General features: G+C 42.6%; 5 protein-coding genes across 5 annotated transcripts in view; 2 read left to right on the top strand and 3 right to left on the bottom strand.

Moving 5' to 3' along the window:
- Positions 1-902: 902 nt before the first annotated feature.
- trmu (tRNA 5-methylaminomethyl-2-thiouridylate methyltransferase) lies at positions 903-5,589 on the bottom strand. Its single transcript, XM_030113980.1, has 11 exons — positions 5,414-5,589; positions 5,116-5,281; positions 4,785-4,891; positions 4,505-4,627; positions 4,248-4,420; positions 4,103-4,156; positions 3,907-3,973; positions 3,650-3,750; positions 3,117-3,261; positions 2,961-3,043; positions 903-2,866 (listed from the first exon to the last, which is right to left on the bottom strand). The coding sequence occupies exons 1-11, from the start codon at positions 5,493-5,495 to the stop codon at positions 2,717-2,719; spliced, it is 1,251 nt and encodes a 416-aa protein (XP_029969840.1). The 5' UTR covers positions 5,496-5,589; the 3' UTR covers positions 903-2,716.
- An 89-nt stretch (positions 5,590-5,678) lies between these two features.
- On the top strand, positions 5,679-7,973 carry LOC115404577 (L-threonine dehydratase catabolic TdcB-like). Its single transcript, XM_030113981.1, has 7 exons — positions 5,679-5,748; positions 5,892-6,069; positions 6,141-6,322; positions 6,598-6,728; positions 6,837-6,985; positions 7,140-7,229; positions 7,451-7,973. Exons 2-7 carry the CDS (start codon positions 5,892-5,894, stop codon positions 7,690-7,692), a joined length of 972 nt encoding a protein of 323 aa, XP_029969841.1. The 5' UTR covers positions 5,679-5,748; the 3' UTR covers positions 7,693-7,973.
- A 167-nt stretch (positions 7,974-8,140) lies between these two features.
- Positions 8,141-9,741, bottom strand: tprkb (Tp53rk binding protein). The gene is made up of 4 exons (XM_030113488.1): positions 9,539-9,741; positions 8,925-9,047; positions 8,587-8,763; positions 8,141-8,387 (listed from the first exon to the last, which is right to left on the bottom strand). Exons 1-4 carry the CDS (start codon positions 9,677-9,679, stop codon positions 8,301-8,303), a joined length of 528 nt encoding a protein of 175 aa, XP_029969348.1. The 5' UTR covers positions 9,680-9,741; the 3' UTR covers positions 8,141-8,300.
- Positions 9,742-9,975: 234 nt separating this feature from the next.
- Positions 9,976-12,396, top strand: alg10 (ALG10 alpha-1,2-mannosyltransferase). The gene is made up of 3 exons (XM_030112938.1): positions 9,976-10,319; positions 10,821-11,018; positions 11,110-12,396. The coding sequence occupies exons 1-3, from the start codon at positions 10,155-10,157 to the stop codon at positions 12,169-12,171; spliced, it is 1,425 nt and encodes a 474-aa protein (XP_029968798.1). The 5' UTR covers positions 9,976-10,154; the 3' UTR covers positions 12,172-12,396.
- A 332-nt stretch (positions 12,397-12,728) lies between these two features.
- The window catches only part of LOC115403906 (copine-8), a 75,671-nt gene continuing 69,773 nt past the window's right edge, over positions 12,729-18,626 (bottom strand). The window contains exon 20 of the mRNA XM_030112937.1: positions 12,729-13,970. Within this exon, the coding sequence (XP_029968797.1) occupies positions 13,944-13,970 (27 nt within the window). The 3' untranslated portion in view covers positions 12,729-13,943. The remainder of the gene's footprint in view (positions 13,971-18,626) is intronic.

Raw genomic sequence — 18,626 nt, 5'->3', positions numbered from 1 at the left:
GTTTTTCAGTGTTTTACTTAATATTCAACATTGCTTAATTCCAGCACAAATTAAACTACTGTTGTGTAAATCTACTGGATATGTTTGTAACCACGATAAACGACAATGTCAGTAACACGTTTTAATTTATTTCCTCTATATTAAATATAATCTATGATAAATAGATTGATAAATGTCACACTTGCTGTATTCTCTCAATAAAAGATATGGCAAAAGGCTGATCCATATGGAAAGAATTCTATTAGAAAAGTGAAATCTCTCAGTTAAATCTCAAAACTTCATTGACTTTGTAAATACCCTAGTGTTTTACTTGGTGTACATTTAGTTTGTAAGAAATCGAATGCATGAATGTTTAGTCATATAAAATACAATTTCAAAGCATTTATTGGACGTCGAAGCACCATCTTCTTTTTCATAAACGCCAAAACTCTCTTTTTTTTTTTTTAAAAGGTTTTCTTCTGCCATATTCAAAATGTATTTCATATTTCATAAAAGGTCTAAAGTTAAGCCAATCTTAAACGTGGTAAACCCTGTAGGTGGAAATTCGGTCTCACGTTTTATTTGTGAGGCAATAATTTGAAACAACAGTTTCTGGGGTGGTCCACAGTTATATAATTGGACAACGACGTGTTTCACAAATCAAGAGAAGTTCTGAGCCTCCTGCCCTCTTCAGATGGAGAATAATAACATATGTTACATTCAGATGTGTCATTTTAAGATAAGGTTGCAAAGTTTACTGTACAAAACTTTTAATAGCACCAGCACGCGCGGTCCACTGATAATAACTAATATAATGTAATAGCCCCACCTGGTGGACAAACAGCACTACTGCAGCGGATGTTTTTAGGTTGAGAACGTCAAGAATGGTTTTTCACTCAGATTTTTCTCGTTCAGTTTTTAATTTGAAAATAAAGAGGCACTTGCTTTATTTCAAACCGTCTGTGACCCATTTCCCACGACACATGTCAGGAATCACCTCCAGTCTTATAAAAACAGATTCACATGTTAGACCGTTACAAACCAGAAATACAAAAACGTGCAAACTCCTCTACATTAGCTTTAGAATTATTTGTGAAGGTTTGCAGCTAGATGAGAAAACAATGTCTAAAAAGAGAGAGAAGTGTGGATCTGTGAGGAGTTATGCACCGGAAGTTGAATGCCATGACAGTGAAATGGACCAAAACAAGTTGAAGTAAAATAAATATAAGAATATAATATAAAGAATGAGACAAAACAAAGCCAGATATCATTCCTGGTGACATCCTGCTGAAATGTTTTCCAACTGGCAAGTTTTAGCCCCGCAACACAAGTTTACACCATAAACTGCAGAAACAGCAAGAAGAACAGTCGAAACAAGACGGACTGATGGTGAACGGCACTGTGAGGTCTACAGGGTAAAGCAGGTTCACATCGTTCACCTACAAGACACTGCAACTACCAAACAAAGGGGAAACAATGTGACTACATACTGCTACGAAATGTGCAAAAGAGACATGATTTCAAACCGACAGTTTACCTTTAAAGTTACTTGTAAGGATCGATGCGAGTGATCCAGCTCATTTTCACTGTTTAGCACGGAGACAAACAATCAAATTACGGCCTGTCATCCAAAAGCTCTGCTTCAGAAAAATCATCACAGATTTAGCAGAACACAGTTTAACTGAAGGTTTTGGATTACAGTGTCATTAAACAGGCTGTGTGGGCAGAAATGACTCTCTGACTATTCATTTTCCATAAAACAAAGTAGATGACCACCTGAAATGGGTTTGATTTCAGGTTTAGCTCATTAGCAGACATTATTCTGCCACATGGTGGTGAAGTGGTTAGCATCCTCGCTCCACAGTGATCAAATCCCCAGTTTGAGCCTGTTTTGGTTTTTTGGAGGCAAGTTTGCGTGTTTATCCAGCCTAAAAACACGTTTGAGGTTAATCAACGACCATCAGTGCGAAACCGAGTGTGTGACTGTGTGTCTTTCCCTGTGCTTGAATGCTTAAAATGCCTTTGTGAAGGAATTCATGTGTCCGTTTAAAGAATGACAACCACAATATAATGTTTGTGCAGATGAACACTGTCATTATAAATGTACAACCTTTCAACACTGAGTTACTGAGTAAACCATCTCCTTGCCTCAAAAGTGATTTTTCTGATGACAAAGACCAGAAATAATAACAGATTTGCCCCTTTTGGGACTGTATATTAAAAGGTACACTCAGGTTCCATTTACATTATAGCTGAGCAGAGTGTGCCTTGGTAGCATAAACAGTGTTTTTAACTACATGTACAACTTGGCCTTTACTTCTACAAAGGGATCGAGCAGAGTTTAATGTTCATATGAAACTAATCTGTTCTTAAGAATGGATTTAGGATGTTTTCAGCCCAAGGAAGGTTTTCTGGATGCAAGCGTCCTGCTTTCTAACGTGATAAACTGGAACTCTACCACCTGATTTTTTTTTTTTTTTTTTTTTTAACCTCATTCTGAGTGAGAAATTCACAGTCACTAAAAAGCAGCATCATTCTCCTCTAAACAGTTTGGCTTCAACAGAGATGGTTTGTGGGAACATGAAGCTCTAATATGTCTGCGCCATTGCCAAATGGAAAGCAGCGCTGGATGAAGGAGCCTCGTGTTATGAACGTAGCATTTCTCAACACAGTCATTTCTCCCAAGGTAGCTGAACTGAACACATGGGGGTTTTTCGCCGCTGGCGGTGAGGACGCCTCAGCTGGCCGGTTCGGGTGTCGGCCGTTCTTTGTTTGGCGCCGCTGGCACAAAGTTCTCACGGCTCTTCTGGAGTGTGTATTCTGTTGGACCCAGCTGCATGATCTTCCCACTGCCCAGACACTCGTCCCCTTTGTAGAGCACAGCAAACTGAAGGACAGATGGATGTCGAAAACACGCATATTCAAACGTTTTTTTAAATAGTTGGATTTGAAAATGTCCCAGCGTTGTGTTAAACTATTACCTGTCCGGGTGTCAGAGCTCTGATTGGCTTGGAGAGACAAATCCACAAAGAGCCGTCCATGTTCAGCGTTACTGTGCAAGGAACTACAAAACACAGAGACTTATATTTCATCTGATAGTCTCCTCTGTCCAGGGATCTAATAGACGATGAACTCACCGAGCGGCATCTGGTGGATGAAGCGGAAGTGGCACTCCATCATGTGAACCCTGGCCAGCTCAGGAGGCGGGTCGATGGCAACCCAGTGGAAGCGGTCCGTCCGCAGCATGTCGCGGAACAGAGCCGGGTGGTTTGTGGTCGGAGCCTGCGGTGCGAGGGGGTTAATGAGCTCAATGCAAGTGAAAAGAGAGAGTTTTTTAAAGAAATCAGAGGAAATCTGATAAAAAAAATGCTTGAAGAAGGGTTGAAACATCTAAAAAAATGGATTTCAGAACTTAATTTTGAACATATATGTTGACAATATCTTTTATTGAAAATCAAGTGCTACAATGAAGGACAATTTACTACTTGGTATGAAATTCCGTCAATTCAGAAAAGTCAATTCAGCTGGTGGTAAAAAGCCAAAACCAATCTTTTTACTTTTCAGTGCAGGACAAGTCAAATACAACGATGAAGACAAACACTGACGCCTGAAATGAGGCTGCATGTTTCAAAAGGAGACAAAAAGGCAGGGAGAATGCCAGTTTTCTCACCACAAACACATCTCCTGTAGTGACGTCTTTATCCACCACGAACCAGGCGTCTCTCTGGCCTCCTATTCTTGCCCTCTGACCCAGCGTCAGTGTGAACCAACCTGGATGGACAGACCACATGAAATCCCATTGTGATAGTTTGAGATACACACAAATTGTAATAAATAAATAAAGAAATTATGACACAGGAAAATGTGATTAAAATCTGAATTTATAGCCACAGTTTGGCATAGTTTAAAAACCAAATACAAAAATACCTTTGTGTTTTCCCATTACTGTCCCATCCTCAATGGAGACGAAATTCCCCGGCTTAGGTTCCAGATACTAGGAATGAGGACAAAACTGGTCACATCTTCAATAATATGAACACCTCCCAAACACAGACGCGCGTCACTCAGAAACAGAAATGAAACAATCTGTTAGATTATCACCTTCAACAAATGGACTTCTCACCTCTAAAATAAACTCTTCAAAATGTCTCTCTCCAATAAAGCAGATGCCCATGCTCTGAAAGAACAGAGATTTAATCACAAGTTGTAACTCTTAGGCATCAGATCAACTGTTGGTTTCTTCATTTGAAATAATGATAATTAAAAACCTCTTTCTTCTTCAGCACGTGGTGAAATCCTGCCTCGGCAGCCATCTTTTTCACAAAGTCTTTGGTGAGTCCGGCGAGCGGGAACATCGTTTGCCTTAAGGCATCTTGTGAGATCTGACTGAGGAAGAAGGTCTGATCTTTGAGGAGGTCGGCTCCTTTGTGCAACCTCACAGCTGCAGGAGGGAAGCGAGTCGTAAGATGAGGACTGTTCATATTATAAAATCAGAAAAACACAGTGGAAAAGAGGTAAGACTCACGATTTCTGACTTCAAATCGATTTCTGAAAAGCGTGGGAGGCGGAGCCGTGTGCTGCTGCTGGAAAACCTCTTCATCCTCCTGGGAGGTCCGTGCATAGTGGCCTGTTGCCATGGCATCAGCGCCTAAAGCAATGGAAATTGAAACACAAACCATAACTTTGCTATCTAGTTACTCTTTTCCATCACCTGTACAATAAAGAACCTATTTTCAGAGACTGGCTTCCCCCCTAACATGGGCCTCAAAGTTGTTTGTGACTAGATATTAATAATGACAACATACCCAGAGTGTGGATGGCGTACTTGTGGAAGTGGTTGAATTTGATGTGTTTATTGCAGAGTATATCTGGATTTGGGGTCCGGCCCTTCTCATACTCTCTCAACAAGTTGCTGCAAAAGAAAGACAATGGTGTGACGTTGATATTCAGGGGATTTGATGAGAAATCCTGACTGTAGTGACTGCCAGTGTGTCACAAGATCAACTTCAAAATGTTACTTCTTGACTACAAAGCTTTGAATAGTCTTGGGGCTAAATAAACGGAAAAATACTTGATTTCTACTTATAATTAAGAGGATCTAACTTCCCTTACTGTCAGAACTGGTGATATAAATACCTGAAAACTTCGTTCCAGTACTCTTTGACATAAGACACTTGGTGGAAAGGGATGTCCAGAGCCTGGCACACCCTGTAGGCGTCTTCACAGTCTTTCTCTGTGGAACAGACTCCTCTCTCATCCAGGGAGTCCCAGTTCTTCATAAAAACGCCCGTCACGCTGTAACCTTCACACAGGAAAGCAAGGAAAGACGCGTCTCAAACTTAGAGATTACACATCCAGAAGCTGAACGTGTGCTAGATTTGATTGGACAGGTTATGGAGGAAATGAGACTGTGTTCCAGTCACTTGTTTCTCACCTCTTCTCTTCAGTAATAAAGCCGCCACGGAGCTGTCCACCCCTCCCGACATGGCGCACACGACGTGTCTCGCGAGCCCCATGATGTCTGAAAACCAGCTTCCACTGCAAGCACGACTATTTTCTTATGTAAGTAAAAAATCTATGTGGCCTGATTCTCCCCATTGCTTTCTTAGGGGGCTGCCATATTTGAAGTCCGGGATATTTAGAATGTCCGACTAGAAACGCCCCGAACCGGAACTGTTGTTCAGTGCGCATCGGGGAGCAATAAAAGCTGCAACACGGTGACCAACACGGAGGAACAAATCTTTTTGAAAAGTTTAACAAATAAATAAGGTTAGTAAAATGCACTGAGCCCCCCCAAAAAATGCATATAAGGCTACAAGAAGCCAATCTTGTAATTACTGTGCACATTTTGTTTTTATTCATGACATGCATGTTTCAATTAGTAATCAATACAATACATTTGTCTGTTTCAGATGGCCGAGACATCAGCAGATTCTGTCACCCTGGATCTGTTGAAGGAAGCCAGGGAGACAGTGAGGAGCAGTCCCTTGGGAGTCATCAACACTCCCATGATCCCCTGGTGTCAGACCACACTGCCTCTCCCCACGAACTGCAACATCCACATCAAACTGGAAAACCTGCAGAGAACTGGTACTCAGTCGTGGACTCACACATTTCCTTGCAGTTTGGCACTGATCTGATGACATGTTTTCCCATGGCAGGATCTTTTAAGATCAGAGGAGTGGCCAATCAGTTTGCCAGGAGGCCCCCGGGTGGCCACTTTGTCACCATGTCTGCAGGGAACTATGGGAAGTCTTTTGCTTACGCCTCTAAACACTACGGGTCAAAGGGAAAGGTGGTGATGCCTGAAACAGCACCAGAGTCCAGGTCCACCCTCATACAGGTCTGTGGTTGTCTTCCACCCGTTCCAAAACAGTGCTGGACTTGAAAGCAAAATTCAGAACAATAATTCATTTTTTCTTATTTCAGGAACTGGCATACAAATTTGATTGATCAATTGACCCTTGGAAGACAAAACTGCATACAACAAAATCTCATGACTTGATGAAAGCAATCGTTTTCTTACTTGCACCATGTATTCAGACACATGCCGCTGACTTGACTTTCTGTGGACTTTTAAGTATCATTTAAATTAGACAAGGTCGCCTTTGCTTTCAGAGTTTTGGAGTTGAGGTGGAGCGAGTTCCTACTTCCTGCCTGATGAGCGTAGTGAACCGTTGTGTTCAGGAGGACAACATGACCTTCCTGCATTCCTACGATGACTTGGATTTAATTGCAGGGCATAGCAGGTTTGCTCAGTGTGCATTTTACACCTGAACTCTTTGACTTGATAAAATGTTTCTTTTTCTAATCTCTCCCATCTCCATATATGTGACAAAATGATTGTTCACTTGCAGTCTGGGTTTGGAGGTACTGGAAGTGATCCCAGAGCCCGATGTGGTGGTGGTGTGCTGCGGCGGAGGCGGGCTGCTGGCCGGAGTGGCTGCAGCCATCAAACTGTCAGGCTGTGACAAAACCCGGATCTACGGAGTGGAACCAGAAGGAGGTAAAATAAATCAAAAGCAGACTGGGTCACAGAGGGGACATGGAAGATTAAGATCACATTTGGTTTCTCCGTGTCTCCATTGGATCTAATGCTATCACCTAAATGTCTTCTGAATTCTGCCTTGACTCTAAAATAGTTGTTTGTTTGAATCCAGCTTGCACCATGTACAAAAGCTTCATGGAGAAGAAACCAGTGGGAATGGACACGAAGAGCATCGCCTCGGGTCTTGCTCCACCTTTTGCAGGTACACTGATCTTTCTTTCTCTATTTCATTTCCGATTTTGATTTCCCTGTTGAACAAATCCCCCCCCCCTAGAAAAAGGTTTGTTTTTGAAAGATTAAATCTTAACCTCAAAGCAGGCAGAACCTCAGACAAATACTGTACTGTAATATCCCCAAATAAATTAATTTGTGCATCACAGCACATGTTATAGTAACTTTTCCTTCCTTCCCTCTGCCCCCCAGGCCGCCTGCCTTTTGAGCTTTGCCAGCGTTTCGTGGAGGAGATCGTCCTGGTCAGTGACGAGCAGATCAAGGCTGCCGTCTCCACCCTCTACAGGTCCGGACTGGTAGTGGAGCCTTCAGGCTGCGCCGCCTTCGCAGCCATTGTCAACAACAAGATACCAAACATGGAGGCAAAGAACACTGTGTGCATCCTCAGTGGAGGGAACGTTGGAAAAGCCGAGCTCGCCAACTTTCCAGACTGATAGTCACACCATCATGAAGTGGCTTCACAACTCCGAGCTAATATGATTTCCCATTTTCCTTATGTATGGGAAATGTTATATCCCATAGTTGAATTCACTGAGATGCAATTGTACTGAGGTCTTTAAATGAGGCAAGTGGTTTATCTATGAACCATTGTACATTTTCACTAATTTTTCTATTAACAAAACTCTTTTTAACCATTTGAACTGCCTTGAAATGAGCCATGAAATCAAGGAAACGCTATTTTATTATCTGCAGGCCGAATGTTTGTTGTTTTGTTTTTTTTAATAAACAACAGAGCTGATGATGACTATGTGAATTAAAATGAAATAAAACAATAATTGGCTGACAGTAGAGGGGGGCTAATTGTTTGCTCATGGGTTAGTGAGTGGATGAAAGTAGCAAAAAAAATAATTTCAGACTTATTAAAAAAACAAAAAGGATTTATTTTGTTGAGAAAGAGGGAGTTCAGTGTAAGTTAAGCATGAATCAATCCAGAGCAGACACAGATTAACGTTTCTACTGAGTAATGAAAATATTTGCTTGGAATGGATTTAATATGAAAAACCCTTTATGTCACATAACAAAAGTTTTCATTTCTGAGAAATTACAGGACATCTTTGATCGCCATTCTGCATATTACTGCGTCAAGCAGGGTCCCACATGTCTCCTCTGCAGGAGTGACTTTATACAGCTGTGGAGACAAAACGGGAAAGTTAAATTTCAAAAGGTTATTGAATGGTGCACATAAAAGTAAAATGGATGATGATGATGATGATGATGATTCCATCAAAGTAAGTACACAATTGTTTCAATGTTTATTTTTTCCTTGCTGACCGAATAAATCTAATACTACTATTACTACTACTACTACTAAAAGAGAATCGTGAAACCTTTTTGATCTTTGCAGCGTCTGACAGTGAGGAAACATCTTCCACTGGAACTTGCCGTCCCTCCACCTTGGATGTGATGTCTGACAGGAGCTGTGACTCGTCTTTGTCGTGAACCACAACGACCATGACGGAGTCATCTCCATCGGAGATCCCGAACCTTTTAAAAGCCTCGGAGATCTGCAACAGTGAATAGATGTACCACATGCTGAAAGAGACTAATATCAACAGAGGTAGTGTCTTCTTTTGAATGAAGAGCAATACTGAAGTTTGAGCTAAAGTGAGCTTGACTACTGTGATTGCACACATGGGTCATGATCAATACAGTTAGTCTTACTTACATTATTTGTAGGCGAGAGGTTGAAAATGATCTCCGAGTACAGTGATCTTGTCTTCATCTTCTCAATGGTCTGTAAATGAACGGCCTTGTTCGCAGCTACCAGCACTTGAAAAGGACTCACCAGCTGTGAATGAAAACAAAGTATGACAAGAAACAAAGTTGAAGAAATGATGAGTTACTGGATTTCTGCAAAGGAATACATCACAGCACAACACTTGCCTATGTGAGACTGAAAGAACATACACAGATAAAGGGTCACAGATTAAATAAAATAATTAAAAGAAAAGAAAAACTAATCTACATTTGTTGAGTAAGTCAGTCCAAAACTAGTTAACCAAACAACCCATCGAATAACAGACTAAAACAGTTTGATTCAGTCTGAGGATTAAATAGAAGCCAGTCAAATAAAACCCATAAAAACAGAATCTAATCAGAAATTAGCAAGAATTCCATCTAACCCACGGCATTAATCAAACAGGTAAACATTTTTACAACTCCAGCAATATTTAAAACTTGACAGAAACTAAGGATGCTGTTTTCTCCTATGATAACTACCTTACAAACTATACAAAACAAATTAATGTAGTTTAAAGCAGAAATCGAGAAGAGGCTCACCATGGTGGGGTTGATGAGTGCGCCGTTTATTTTCCCCTCCACGGCGCTTTTTCGCAGCACTGCCGCATTTTTTACTTCTTTAAAAAGTAACTGAGTAACTTTTTTGCCAGGGAAAAGCTCTAACTCCTGCGTAAAATGCATTTTAGCTCATAAATGTGTTGAAAATTCCCTCCAGCAAACCGGATTCACCGCGCACGCCGCGGGGAACCATAACAATGTGACACCGCTTGAGAGGAAAGTTCCGACTTGGAGTGACACGTTTAGGAATTAAATTAGTCTATTCAGTTTTATTATACGTTGTAAAAAAATATATTTTTTAGTATTAGTTATTAATACAAAGTATTTCTTTGATAAATAATGCATTAAAATATTCATACAGAGCGGGAACTAACGGATGGTGCACTTTTCACATCGGGTGTATTTCAGGAGCGGACCATTAGCTGTCAAATGAGCAAGTCTTGTTTATCTTCAGTAGACACATTTAAGGCAGTTTCGCTCTCAGATTGACACCGTTTTGTATTTTTATTGGGCTTATCTAATCGAAATGCGTCGTGCGAACCCGTATAGCAGCTAACCGCGGACTGGATTCACTTTACGCCGTGTTTTTTAGTCAAACATGGAGAAATTGGAGGGCTACATCTTCACTGCTCTCTGCAGCACAAACTTCTTGATCTCCTGCCTGCTGTTCTCCAGAGTCACCCGGGAGCAGAGGGAGCCCTACATGGACGAGGTCTTCCACGTCCCACAGGCTCAGAAATACTGCCAAGGACGATTCAACGAGGTAATGTGGAGGTAGATGTGAAGTTATTGTGTGGTTTTGGCGACAGCAGCCCTGAAAGTGAGTCCATGATTGTTAGGCGGATTAAGGTTAGTTCAGATCAGAGCTAAGAGCGAGGCTTCTGTTTGAACAGATTCTGCTTTTAATCTCCGTGTCGGACATATAGAGTGGAATTAGTGGACGCATTTGTACTTTTCACGCAGAGCAAAGACACTGTTTGGAGTAAAAATGGAGCTTAAAGGATCAAAGTGGAACGTAAAGCCTCTTCAATCCTTATAAACCTCATAGTGATTAAAGGATGACCACATTTAAAATCATGTCACATTTTTATCTTGTTTGCCCACAGTCCAGATTTATGGATATATCGTTTCTAAACATGTCGATAAAATGAGTGTGGAGAATTGATGGAAAAGGAACACAGTTTGAACTCAAACTGTCTCCCACAGGTTTTTCTTTTCTTGAAGCAAATGTGAAGATGAAAGCCTTGTCTTTTCCTTTGTGCAGTGGGATCCGATGATCACCACTCTGCCAGGCCTTTACCTCATCTCCGTGGGAGTCATCAAGCCTGTGGTGTGGCTTGCCGACCTGACAGGCGACGTGGTTTGTTCCACTGCCATGCTGCGCTTCGTCAACCTGCTCTTCAACTGTGGAAATCTTTACCTCATGTACCTGCTGATCTGCAAGCTGCACATCAGAGAGAAGGTAGGAGTGCATGTCAAAGAAAGCCATGAAATTGAGCACATTTATTGTTTGGAATTTATCTTTCCCTAAAATCACAATGCTTTCCTTCCAGACGCGAACAAGCTCACGCAGAGTGCTGTCAGCCTTGTCCTTGTCCACCTTCCCTGTTCTCTACTTTTTCAACTTCCTTTACTACACTGATGCCGGATCGACTTTCTTCATCCTCTTCACCTACCTGATGACGCTCTACGGCTGCCACAAGGCCTCGGCTCTCCTCGGCGTCTGCTCAGTGCTGTTCCGCCAGACCAACATCATCTGGGTGGCTTTCTGCGCCGGGACGCTGGTGGCCGCCAGGATGGACGAGGCCTGGAGGACGGAGCAGACGAAAAAGAAGGACGAGAAGCCTCCGCCGTCCCAGGTCCCTCTGTCAATCAGCGGAGTGAAGAAAATTGCGCTTTTCACCCTGGAGTTCCTGACCTCACCCTGTCACGTGAAAGCGGTGCTGCTGGTGGCCTGGCCGTACGCGCTGGTTGGCGGAGGGTTTCTGGCGTTTGTGCTGCTAAACGACGGGATAGTGGTGGGCGACAGGACGAGCCACGAAGCCTGCCTCAACTTCCCCCAGCTCTTCTACTTCTTCTCCTTCTCGCTCTTCTTCTCCCTCCCCGTCTCGCTGTGTTACCACCGCGTCCTGCGTTTCCTGCAAGCGCTGAAGAAGCAGCCCCTGCTCTTCCTCTTCCTCGCCGCCGTCTCCGTGCTCCTGGTGTGGAAGTTCACTTACGTCCACAAGTACCTGCTGGCGGACAACCGCCACTTCCCCTTCTACGTCTGGAAGAGAGTGTTCCAGAGGCACGAGCTGGTCCGCTTCCTCCTCGTGCCCGCGTACATCTTCGCAGGATGGAACTTCCTGGATACCCTCAAGTCACGTTCCGTCTTCTGGAGCCTGGCCTTCCTGGCGTGCCTCCTGTGCGCCACAGTCCCCCAGAAGCTGCTGGAGTTCCGGTACTTCATCGTCCCGTACCTGATGTACCGTCTGCACATGCCCCTGCCCTCACTGCCCAGACTCAGCGTGGAGTTCATTCTGTACACGGCGGTGAACGCCGCCACGATTTACATCTTCGTCGCCAAGACTTTCCACTGGCCGGACAGCACAGCCACGCAGAGGTTCATGTGGTGAAAGAAAAAGCCGATCAAAACTCTCTGGTGTCACAAATTAGGCCTCAAACGAAAGCAAAGCCCTCCTCACATCTCGGCGTCGGACAAAAACGCCACACGGTTTCATCATTTTTACACTGTGTGAACTTTAAAACATCAAATTAGGCTACAGAGATGAGAAAAGACAATAAAAATATGGATAGTGCATTTTTCATTTTAAAATGTCTTAATATGTAAAAAAAAAAAAGTCATTTGAAGTAAAATTACAAAAAAAAAATGACCAATGAAGATTGTTTATGCTTAATGCAGGTCTTACTGTAAAATATGAAGAGGAACATTTTCTGTGAATGAAAGTTCTTCTGTGCTGACAGTTTTTGTCTTCAACCTTTTACATTTCCAGTCTGGCAAATCCTCCTTTTACTGTCAATCCAAAAGTCCAGCGAGCGCCCCCTCTGGAATTTAAATATGAGCTGTAAATATAATTAAAGAAACCAAAAAAAAAGAAAAAAAGATGCAGCCATTTTGTGAAGTTACTTTTTTGGGAGTGGACAGAAGAGGGTTTTTTTTTTTTTTTTGCCGGTGAAGAACACCACTTCAAAACAACTTTATAGCCAGAATGTTTGAAGACGTTTTCTATTTCTACCTTTTTACTTTGACCAAGCCATAACAACCCCCTAGAAGTAACTGATAACGAATTCAGTTTATTGTTAATGTAAATGTTCTTTTTAAACTGTGATCAAGTTTATTTTTGTACTTTCTTGTGGCGTAATTGTATCTGGTGATGCCTTTCTGGATTTTTGTGTTCCCTTTCTCTGTACTGGGTTTGTGTAATTCCAATCCTTTCTTGACGCGTAATCATGAATAAGAAGTTACATTTCAAACACAACAAAATCAGTTTCCTTTTGTTTGTGACTGTAAATGATCAATTTCATTAAAAACTGGTGTAATATGTCGATTTCAGCAACGGTTTATAACCCTAGACTTTCTTGGAATGTGTACAACTTTCTCACTTTCTCTGGTCATTTAATTCTGTACAGTCATTGTGCTCCCATGCTCATACAACTTTGGAATAAAACATCGTTCTTTCAGCTTTTAGAGCCCTTTTGGTGTAAGTTGTTATCAAAAATGAGCACAAAAGTCAACAAAGACACCGAACACAAGGTTTTGCTGTTGGATTCAAACATGTCTTTTGTATTATTTTTTTGTTCTTTTTCAAACAATATAAACTATTTAGTCAGATGAGTTCATGCCTTCATCATAATATCAACACAGACAGAAGGACATCTCAAGGTAAAATGACCTTGACCCGCAAACTCCACATAGGAGTTTGCATGTTTCCACACTCCTGGCCCAGAATCAAATCATTTCTTCTTGTTTGGAGGTGGGAGTTCTTCCTCCTATATCAGCATGCAAAGGTAATGAAAACCAATCAGCTTCCACTGTGATACTGGTGACAAGAAGCTAGGATTGAAAAGGTTAAGGGATTTCCCTTTAGGATTACTGAAGTTTTTCTATTCTGTTCTGATTAGTTCAGATCTGTTGCTGTTAGTCTCTTTACAGCAGTGCTTCTCAAAGTGAGGCTGGGCAGCGGGAGAAATCTGGAAATCAGCTGCCGTTTCTCAGAAAGATTTTCCCCTTTGATTTGTGAGGTGAAATCCTGATTTAGATTTGGAAAAAAAAAACTGGATGGTGCAGTTATCAGCAATCGGGGCGGTGTGATGGCGTTGACGCTCAGTGTGCAGGCCTTCCACACTTTGTTTTATGGTAATGACCCACTCATCAGATGATCTGTGATCAGCCACAATCCAGCACTAGGAGGAGCTGTAACACAAAAGCACACATTCCAGTGAACACAGTATGAATCTCTACATGAAGTCAGGTCAGTGTGAAAGTCATTTTTGAATGACGATGGAGGCTTTGAGGTTATCTAAAATAAACGAGTGGAGAAACAAGAGAAGGATTCAGATGTGACGATCCATTCACTTCCAACACTGACAAAAAATGTTGAGCTTTCAAATGGAATGAAATTACAGGTGGACAAAAGCTGGAAGAAGAGATACACAACCATACAATGAGCAACACTGACACCGCGGCCTGCCTAGTGATGACAGTGAAGCCTATTGACGAGCCTGAGAGCAATCCAGTTCATCATTTTGGCAATAAAATTTCAACCGATGGAGAAGAAAAAAATGCCAACCAGAGTCTCCGCGGAGGCTGTTAGACTATTTCTAGATTCTAATTACATGCATCGGTGTGGGGCCAGCTCACAGGAGAGACTTTAATAAAGTCAAACTGGGATGATTATACAAATGTTGATTGCACTGCTCAGCCCCTCTGAGGCTGCTGCAGCCAGATCTGCTGCACATGTGCTGTTTGCTTTAGAGTGGAACAATCATGGCAGAATTCCCCCTGCACTCTTCATCCCTCTATTTTAGCTTCGGATGAGACCGAACTCCTCTTTCCTCACCGACCCCAACCTGCAGTACTCAGATTACATTTGACCAACAGAAGTTTTTATATTTATATAGACTCACAGAAAGAAAAGTGAAAGGACTCTGAACTCGTTTACCTCTAGTTTGACTGCCTGAGTTAAATGAATATTTTTATCGCCGGTCACCTTAAAAAAGCCATCCACTGTTCTACATGTGCGAAGCTGCTGCCTGTATTCAATCACTTAAAAATGATTTTATGGCTTTTAAGGACACTTGTCAGAGGACGGTTTTTATCTTCGGTGGGAAACATTTAAACTTCTGAACGGGGAAGGCAAAACTGGCAATTCACCTGAGCAGTAAATAAAGAAATGGTGCATAATCAGGGAATTAACTACTTTACCACTGAGGTCAGAGCCACACTGTTGGCAGGTTTTATATTTTTCACAGAGAAATTCAGGATTTTAACCAACGCAATAAGTTCAGTATCAGCAAAAGAACTATATCTTTAATCATCGTTTTTAACCCTTCATCGTGATTTTTTTGTTCATGACGCTGCTGTTTTGCTCTTACTGTTACTGTTTGAGTCTCACAACAACACAGCGTCCTCCTCAGGCCTCGGTGTGGGTTAAGCTCTGCCGATGGGAGCCGTGGATCGGACAGAAATAGCCGGAGTTCGAGGGGTGATCTGAGCCAAATGTCACTGAATCCTAAGTGCCAGTCAAAAGAAGCACAGGGGACTCCGTCACCGTGGCAACCATCACTCCAGTCGGCCGCACGCACGCACTCAGCTGACGGTCATTTACTTAATTAACGGCATCTCGGCTCTCTGCGTCGTCCGCTGACGCCGAAAGTGACTTTACAGTGAGACGAGGCTTCGCTCACGTTTGAGCAGCAACAAACAGCGGCGGGAGGTGGAGGTGGCTGCACCTCAACGCCAATTAGGACTTGTTCTTGCTGTTCTCTCAGGCTTATTTACACGTTATATAAACTTTCACAGGTTCAACTTGTGGATCATTTCCCTGCAAGATGAAAAAGGTGTGTGTGTGTGTGTGTGTTGCCAGGAAAGCAGCTGTAATACCGTCATTGCCACATGATTCTCTGACTCCCCCGACACCTCTGACCCTTTCACTGCACATCAGTCAGCCTTCTACACACTCGCTCACGTGCACAAATATACGCTCACACACTTTCATGTGAGGACCGAGGGGCACGGACACGTTCGTCAGATTCCCCATCCGAAGCTTCGCTGTTATAAGTGTCTGAAACGTGTGTGTTAACGGTCAGACATACACACACAAACACACAGCACTATGAGGCGTTCTGGACCTCACAAGATACCGTGCAAAACAGGCCTCACACACACACACACACACACACACAGAGAAACGCTTAATTGTGATGCATGATGCATCAAACCAGGTTAAGCAGAACAAGTGGCCTTATATGTAGCGCCAATAGAGTCCAAGGTTTCTGAGTGTGAGTGTGTGCACGCTGTGTTTCCGTGTCGTATCCATCGATCAAACAAGGCAAGGGCAACACAAAGCTGAGTAACCGAGAGGGTGTGTGTGTGTGTGTGTGTGTGTGTGTGTGTGTGTGTGTGTGTGTGTGTGTGTGTGTGCTGTAATGAAGCTTAACGCTCGTTCTCTCACTGAGGCTTGATTCACTCAGTTGAACTGAATGTAAACTGAAGCACCCTGTGGCTGAGACGCCCTCAAAAAAAGCACTTTATAACCCATTCCTGTGCTACCCACTGTAATTGGAGCCTACAGTTTCACCCCCCACCCCCCACCCCCCCTTACATATTGGAACATTGAGTTTCCATATGTGATGATTGCCACTTAATTATCTCATACTGTAATTATGGCTCAAAAGCAAGTCATTGAAATAGATGGAAATGCAAATTGTTTTCCTTGGATCTGGGCTTAATGAGGCAGCTGATTGCAGCTACAGTTTGTTTCCGTTGTTCCTTCAACAGGGAAGCAGATGCAAGTATGGAGTGAGGAAGAATCAATATTGGGGACCTGTTAATGAGAGCGAGTTACATTTCCCTTGTTTTGAAAGACAAGACTGTAGTTTTATAATCTAATGTAGTTCTTAGAATGTGGTTTGTCTGAAATGTAATTAAACACATAGTTGTGTGTGCAGGCAGCGTCTGCAGAGAAGATGAGGAAAGAAGAGCCCAAGTGTGCGAAAATATAGAAAAGCGTAATTGGATGTTTCACATGTCTCGTTTAGGTTGTTTAACATGCCACCAAGATGAAAACGAGAAAAAGAAAAAAGTGCAACATCGAGTTTATGAGGCACGGAGTATTCTAGATCAAGAGAAAAGTTTTGAACTTGTCAATGCAGAGAGCCATCAGCCACCATTTTGACAAATGTAAAATTAATATTAAACTCATAGTTTTGCACCTTAGCTATTTAATGGCTTTCGGGGTTTTTTCACTTCAGGTCAGAAAAACATGTTTTTGAGGAGAAATTCTGTTTAAATTTGAACCCCACCTAATTCTTGAGAAACACCTGTCCCTCTGGTTTCTTCGGGCCACAACGTTAAGGCATCTACGTATTGCAAACCGAAATAGAAAATCTCATTTCTATGTTCCATATGCTGACAGAACATGCCGTGAAACAAAAGCTCTTTGAAAACCATAAATGCACGAGCCTGAGCACGCTCGCCACGACTTCACACCTTTGAAAAAGACACACACACACAAACACACACACACACGCACACAAAAACAATCAGAACACACAAGAATGTCCTATTAATAAAGGATTGTGGGAGTTGGGTGGGCGGAGTGGCCAAAACATGTGTTTTGCTTCATTAACAGCACACGGTAATTATCAAACCTGCCCACATCTACGCCCGCGACCACGGCGTGAAGTTCGGCGTCTGCGTGGGCGCTGATCTGTGGTCATTTTTCCTGATCCTGACTCCACCAGGGTGACAAAAGTCAACTCTGTCCTGAGCGCTTCTTCGACCACCTTCTTCTTCTTCTTCTTCTTCTTCTTTTTTATCTTCTCCTTTAACTTCAAAGGGATATTCAAATGAGTTCCAACTTTAGCTCCGTCTGCGTGGAAGGTTGCTAAGCTACAGGCTGTGTCAGGAAGTGACAGGCGAGCATAATTACGACCCTGGCTGACAGACATCGACCACAGTGTTCATTAGACTTACTCAAGCATAAAGACATCAAGTCTTTTTAAAGGACCAAATCCTGACGTGACCTTTTGTATCGACTAATTACCACATAATCATTCGCTGAATAAGTATTTAAACAATTAGGGAGTGAAGGAGTCACTTGTCCTGCGCTGACAGCGTGGATGATTTGATGGAAAAGCTGGAGGGGGAGGTTTTAGCATCATGCTACATGTTTCTTTTCTTTCGTGGCATTCCAGCTTAAAAACAAAGAAGATATTTTCAAACAATCGGAGCTTCTGCAGGCTTGTTTTTTTTTTTTTTTTCATTTTCTGAATTCCTTCTCTCACTGTTAATGAGCTGTGTTGTTTCTCCGCCGTCCCTCGCCGCTTTGTACCCAGCGCTCGGATGCGATGCGCGGTTTTTTTTTTCCCGCCGCCGGCGCCGTGATTGACAGCGGTATTAGCACCTTCTCCTCACTCTGGCTCTCTTCAACCCCCAATCAATCCATCTACTCATCTCTTTCATTGACCCCGAGGGATGCTGGGAAAATCTCGCTATTTTTAGCAACTTGAGGCATGCACCAGGCTCCCCCTCTATTGCAATTCACATTTGCACTATTCATCTATTTTTTTTTTTTTTTTTTATCCCCCTCCAATTCTAACGGTTTGTGAATGTAGCAGGTGACGGCTCCAGAAAGAGACAGCTGGGGAGGCCAGATGAGTCGGAGACGTGACAAGGAACGAACAGATTGTAGATTAAATTCATTTGAGCAAAAATTAATATGTCATATTGAATCTCCTCCTTGTGTGTGTAATCTGTGGGGCGAGGAGAGTAAACAGGAAAAAAACAAAAAAATAAAAGAAGCTCCAAGCATCTGGTTAGCTAACTTCAGGTACGCTTTGGGCAAAA

Source organism: Salarias fasciatus, chromosome 17 (genome assembly GCF_902148845.1).
Source record: "Salarias fasciatus chromosome 17, fSalaFa1.1, whole genome shotgun sequence".
NCBI lineage: Eukaryota > Metazoa > Chordata > Actinopteri > Blenniiformes > Blenniidae > Salarias > Salarias fasciatus.
Note: the sequence above shows the minus strand (reverse complement) of the source record. Positions and strands in the feature narration are given on the sequence as shown.